Raw genomic sequence first — 6767 nt, 5'->3', positions numbered from 1 at the left:
CGCATTGAGTGTGACGTGTGTCGTCACTTACAAACTATAGGTTTTGAAAAGTACCATAGTAAACTACCTGGCACACATTTACCTTCTACTGCAGTTTGTACACCTGGAATTTACTAAATTTAACACTAATGCAAAAAACAACTTTTCCATGTAATAATTGAAAGCGAAATTACCACCAATTTTAGCCTAAACAAACAAAAAGCTGCTATCTGGAAAATAGTCTAAACATTAATAAAATTTAAAACTTGGTCCAAACCCACCTGTGACCATACCTTTACCAGGACCACAATGTATAAAGAAACAGTTGTGTTTAAAGTTGTTGAGAAGTCAATACATATATCCAGGAGTCTTTAACTACGCAAATCTGCACATACGTGAACTGACAAACTTATACGCTTCAGACGAGATGATGTTCCTCGATTAATTCAGTAACCCAAGACTCGTGTTGACAGAGTATACAGGATTGTAGACCAATAATTGTACTTCTATTTGTTCAACTTGCCATTAAACCGTGTGTATCTCAGCTATTTACACTCAAATATTCCAATAATAATCAGGAACGCCCCGGGATTGCCACCTTACAAAACTTGTATAAATAAACCGACAGGCTAGGTGTAAAGAGGCGAGTTGAGTACACGTCGTATTACGGGAATGTAAACGGCCACTGTTTATTCTTCAAACAGTTTGCCATGTTTGTTTATTTATTTGGACGCTTTACAAACCATTCGCACACATATCAATGGCGGGAATATCAAAATCCGAGTGAATGAGTCCAAGCAATGTAGCTGCGTTAAAATTTCACGCAACCGGCTAATAAAGTAAAATTTTCGATGCATGTTTTTAGTTGCTGCATGTTGACATAATAGAGCACAGTAACGTAAAAATTTTAGGCACACAACACCGCACTTATAACCGACAAACGCGTTTTTGTAAAAATTGTTTTTGGGGAATGAAACGACATAAAAACAACGCAAATGATAGTACGTGAAAATAATTATCAAGACAGTATTTCTATGATTTTGCACAGTACTTTATTAACAAGGCTTTGTACAAAAAGTGTTTCTAAACATTAAAACACGAAAAATGCCAACAAACTTTAATTAAAGCTAATATATTTTGTATCTAATTTGCTAGCAAAAGCGAAACAGTAACCTCGCAACAAACACATGCACAAGACACAACCTTTCCATAAAACGCAGTCCGTGCCCAAGCATAGCTAGCAGTTTTTAAGGCTCATGAGACTTGTAAAAGTGTTTCGATATGTATAGGCCCATTTGTATCAAAGCATTGCCAATACCCAGCGTATTCGAATTAGATATGTACAATTTTTAGGTACCCACATTTAGCGTTTTGCAGTTTCACCAAAACGTAACAAGCGGGCCTTTGAGAATTTTAGGGTTGATAGCACAAAGCACATTTAAAAACCGTTAACCGCGCAAGTAACGAGTGCTTATGTCCATTCCTAGAACATCTCACCATTTTAGCTCTGGGACTGCTGGGCCTGTGTAGGCTGCATGACTGACGATTGTACGTTAGCCGTGTAGTACGATGCCTCCGATATCTGTGCCTGATTGATACCTGACATCGTCAGAAGATGTTGCTGCTGCTGCTGCTGTTGTTGTTGTTGTTGGTGATGCGGTGTGGCCACGTGACTCGGCGTTACTGATTGCATCACGTGATGGTTCAGCTCCGTTGCGTTCGAACTTTGCTGCTGCGGCTGTTCTGTGGTGGGCGACGAGGCAGAGGTCGCCATCGGCTGAGATGCAGCTTCCTGTTGATGAGCGGCTTGATATTGGGGAAGGACACTGACTGGAGGAGGTGGAAGCAAGGCTGAGGAAGGATGCGACTGAAGAGGAGAGTAATATTGCATCTGGATTTGTGGATCCTGGTAAACGCGCATGTCTTTGTTTTCGGGATCGCTAATCAGACTGTTGATAGAGAATGGATGCGAGCGAGAATACTGTGCGTCCTGTTTCAGAGCGTTCATATGGATAGGCGGGTGTCCTGCTAAGTTCGTCATCAAACCGTCTGGTGTTTGCATCACCTGCTGAAACTGTGGCATAAAGGTTTGATGATGGTAGCCGGCGTACATTGCTTGCTGTTGGTTGTTTCCCACCAGAAGAGTGGTAGACATAGGCGACAACACCGCCTGCGCACCTTGTCCTGACTCAGTAAGAGCAATGGTTGAAGACTGTGACGGGTTCACAACTGGCTCCAAAGGCTGAAGACTCGAACCATTAGTTTCCTGCTGTTGTCCCATTGATGGTGAATTGTGATCACCAATTAGTACCGGTTTGGTGTCAATGTGGCCTTCGTGGTCTTCAAGTTGAGCGGAGTTGTTGGCAACCACCATCGGGTTTTCTTCATAACTTTCTCCGTCTTTAACCTTATCCGGTTCGTCCTTTACTTTGGTTTGTTGGGCAGCTTTAATAGCAGCCTTCTTCTCGCATTTAAAGCGCTTTTGCCTACGTAGGTAGCATCCGTTTTCAAACATGTTCCCTGCGTCTGGATGCAAACTCCAGTAAGAACCTTTGCCAGGTTTATCAGGCGACCGCGGAACTTTGACGAAACAGTCATTGAAGGACAAACTGTGCCTGATTGAGTTTTGCCATCGCTGCTGATTTGAACGGTAAAATGGAAACAAATCCATGATCCACTGATAAACCTCACTTAGAGTCATCATCTTCGATGGGCAAGACTGAATTGCCATTGTGATCAAAGATATATAGCTGTAAGGAGGTTTCGCATGGGTATAGGTACGTCGGTAAGCGTTGGGTCCCTTGTCCACTGGTCGGTGTCCAGGCACAAGCGCCATATTGGGACTAATTCCTATATTTGGACTTACTGGATATGGCGAAGACATTCCGACGTGCGAGTTAAGCTGTTGCGAATACTGGTTGGTTACTGAAGACGGATGTGGCAGATTTGCTCCGAATGCTTGAGTCATGGGGCTGGCGATGGCCCCCGAAGGGTTAGTACTGTAAGTTGGTACCACATTGACGGCGTTCTGGTAGGACGATGGTACTCCTGGTGGCGTCGAATAGCTGGGCTGATAAGTCACTGGGTATCTTGCTGTCGGTGCTGCTAGCATCTCGGTTGAAGGAGTAGTGCCGTACATTTCTATGCAAACTCGAACGCAATTTTTTAACTAGCTACAGAGGCTGACACCTTGACGTTTCTTCCTGATTCGGAATGTCGTTTGCTGCTCCCTGCCAATCGTTTCTCGTACACCCCGTTCGTCGACGAGCACCGCCGTACTTTAGCAAACAACGCACGGCACACACAAGCCATTGGCGCATGGGCAAGGAACAAACTGAAATGGATGGCGGGATGAGGCGTGCTCTCTCGACGCGAGACCCTCGCAGCATTTAATATTTAACTTGCGTTCCTGTTTTTGCCGTATACCGTCCACGGGCTAACAGGTACAACGAAATCTGAAGGACAATTTTGTCCAAGACCTGCACCAGCCTTGTAAGAGTTACGAGCCAGAATTGGCGCCAACTTGCCCTGAATTACGACATCCTCACAGATTACGACTGTAAAACGGGTAGCGTTCAAAATGTTAAATATTAAAATCGTGTGAACCAATCTGCCTAATGTACAAAATCTTCAATTGGGAAGAAATATAGGCATTAAAACGACAAATGGTTTGTTTTGTTCAAATTCCATTTTTGATTCGGAAAATAAGTGTTACAATTTATTTGTAATTCAAAACAATAAATAAGTACTCTTGTTTTGCTTATAACCCAGGAGCACCTTCTGTGGACGATTTAACACTGAATAGACAATAATGCACAGGCGAGCATATATAGATAGAGGACCACAAACCATTCACACAGCCTGTTTCAACAAATAATTAAAATTGAACTGCACGATATTCCGAAAGAGGTGAGCTGGAAATAAAGTACTCACGCCAAATGTTGTCAAAAGCAATGGCCCATCAAATTGTGTAACTGTCAACATAGTATACCGGCACGGCTGTTGACAAAGCTTGAAAGGCTGTTTAGAATCCAAATCCATATTATACATGTCAACAGAGCGATCAAATGATACAATATTGAACTTTCAAACAAGCTTTCGTACCATTGACTAGGAGGCGCTGATGTAAAGAGACATAGCCGCATTTGGGTTTCTTTGTCAATATTTTCTCGCAAATATGTTGTTAAAATTTCCACGATCGTAGCACTGTTGATTCAAACAGATCAAGCAAACTTTGAGTATTTACTGATACCATACCAGATCTATTTATTAAACGTATTGAACACGTTTAGATGTGTGTTGATAGACCGTATGTTCACAAAGCCTGGGTACACACATGTCCCGCCCGAACATACAGTTATAAATCCGAAACTGTAAATAAGCGAGAGTTTATCCACGAATCTGCCTGCTATTTGATTTGCTGGCTATCACAAACAGAAGTCTATATTACCAAGCGTGAAGGTAAATTTACATGGACACGGCCAATCCAGAGCAAATCGGGCTGTGCAAGCCAAACAGCACTCTACTATTAGAGAGTTTAGATGCTGGGAGGATCATGAACAATAATCCGACAAGACAACTATACAGGTTGTCCGGGAAATGGTAACTTTTGTGATGAGTTTGATTATCGAGAAGGTTCAAGAAATGATACGCTGCATATATATTTTGTAAGATTGTTAAATTAATTTTCAGAACCAAACGTGTTTTTTTGTTAGTTGTTGCAGCTAGCATGCAATTTATATTATTTGATACATTCGAGTCATCAATTTTTACATTTATAACTCTTCTGGAAAACAAACAGTATTTGTTTAAAAAAAAGATATATGTCAATAAGGAAAGATATATAAGGTTTCTTCTTAGTTTTAGTTTTGTATTTGTTAAAAAAATACAACAATCATATATGTTGTTATTTTCCTAAGGTTGCTTTTGACAGATGTGATATTCAAAGTAGTATAAATCATCAGAATTGAGAAAGCAGTTTTGTCTTGATAAAGGATGTTCATCTATAGAACTTGCCAAAAAAATTGCTGTTGATGTCGAATTTCTCTCTCAAAAACAAAAAGAGTTTGCCTTGAGAAACGGCTAGGATCGTCAAACAGCCAGCACCTGTGCACCGATGGGCTTTCGATTGTAGACAGACAAAGGCGTTATCAAGCATCAAGTGAGTGATGGGAATGTGAATCGCACCCTCAGATATAAATCGCACTGTCTGAGGTTCCCCCATATCGCTGGGGTCAGCCACGGGGCGTTATCGCACGTGGATGAACCGACCGCGGTTGAATAATCGCTTACAAACCTTTGATTTTCAACAATTGATTTGGTGAAGATGGAGATATCGATAAAGGGGAAAATGATCTTTGCTATTGTGGAGCTTACCCGTCTACCTGCTGGGGGATATTGCGCAAGATCTCAGGTTTTAATATAACTGGATGCCTAAGGCGGCTTTCGGGGCGAAGCAGTTACAAGAAAAGCGGGAACATACTGTTTCGAGTTTGATAAAGCACGAGGCAAGGCAACGATAACGGATTCGGCGCGGGCAATTAAGAGCACAGCAAACATCGATGGCGCAGTCAACGCTCCCAGCTCCCCCGTTTGATGATTAATCCGACAGCAAATATTTGATCTTACCTGTCGTGACGCTTTACAGCGCTCGCGCGGGCTCTTTCGCTTTACAAGCACCAAGATTGGTTGAAGCGTCGCGTGTTCGTCCGGACGTTTCCCTTACCGTTGCGCAGCATTTAATTGCCATTTGCGGGCGCTGCGAGTCACCACCGCGCTCCCATTCCAGTTCGCCGACTCGTTGTGTTCGCACGATTTGGGCGCGTTCAAATACTGGATTAATTATTGACCAGGCGAGGGGCCATTTCAGCGGCATTCGACACTCTTCCGCCCGCCACCCCTCAACCCGCCGTATTGCGACTAAGCAGAGCTAAATCGGCGGCCATTTTGGAATAAACAATCCCCAGCCAGAGCGTCAATAGAATTTGAACAAAAGATCGGAGAACCGGTGGACCACACCCGCTACGTCATCATGCACCTCATGCGATTCATCAATGGGGGGTCCCATTGTGGTTGAGCCGCGTTTTCGGGACGCGGACGCAGGTTTTTGATGTTTTGTTTGCGATCGTGATACCCTGCTTGAGTCAAGCAACGGCCTTCGCTAAAATCGATCGAGTTTTTTTGGGTACGATTGTTCCTGGTTTTAAATTAGAACGGCTTCGGGTGCAATGTCCGCGACCAGGTTTGCAACTTGAATGATGTTTGAATTGATTGTTCCGTTTTTGCTGATATCAGCTATTCGTGCCCAAGACGCTCCAATAGGTCAATTATTGTTTTTTTGTAGTCTTTGCTTGCAAAAACGTTTTCCTTCTATGGATTGTAATCAAACATTTGCTTGATAAACTCTGTTTTCATGCGAGCCCTGGACTAAAGAAAAATATATTATATTTATCAGTCAGACAAAGTCGCCCAAAAATGTATCAGCCTTTCGAGAAAGTGGTAATCTTACCTCAAATCGCATTTTTGCGGATATATTTGCAAAAAAGCTGTATACATTAATGATGCTTCCAAACTTTTTGTATCATTGTGCTTCTAAATATATAAACAAGCCAACAAATTTACAATAAGTGTCTTTTACCCTCCGTACTAGACTGAGGTATGGTATATGGTGAATTGTAAGTTGGATGTTAAAATGTCTTCCAGCAAAAATACAGTTGTGAGTGAAGAAAATGTTTGGTGTTTTGATTTAAAACTTCCGATAAACTGCTTTGTTTAACAGTTTATTTGGT

At 42.2% G+C, this 6767-nt stretch overlaps 1 protein-coding gene across 1 annotated transcript; it reads right to left on the bottom strand.

Annotated features, from left to right (window-relative positions):
• Window positions 1-643: 643 nt before the first annotated feature.
• LOC145209206 (hepatocyte nuclear factor 3-alpha-like) lies at window positions 644-3423 on the bottom strand. The gene has a single exon (XM_080079474.1). It carries the CDS (start codon window positions 3116-3118, stop codon window positions 1481-1483), a length of 1638 nt encoding a protein of 545 aa, XP_079935600.1. The 5' UTR covers window positions 3119-3423; the 3' UTR covers window positions 644-1480.
• Between the last annotated feature and the right edge of the window lie 3344 nt (window positions 3424-6767).

The sequence above is a fragment of the Phallusia mammillata genome, chromosome 1 (genome assembly GCF_965637545.1).
Source record: "Phallusia mammillata chromosome 1, kaPhaMamm4.hap1.1, whole genome shotgun sequence".
NCBI classification, from domain to species: Eukaryota; Metazoa; Chordata; class Ascidiacea; order Phlebobranchia; family Ascidiidae; genus Phallusia; species Phallusia mammillata.
The sequence above is the reverse complement of the archived record's forward strand: the minus strand, read 5'-3'. Positions and strand labels throughout refer to the sequence as shown.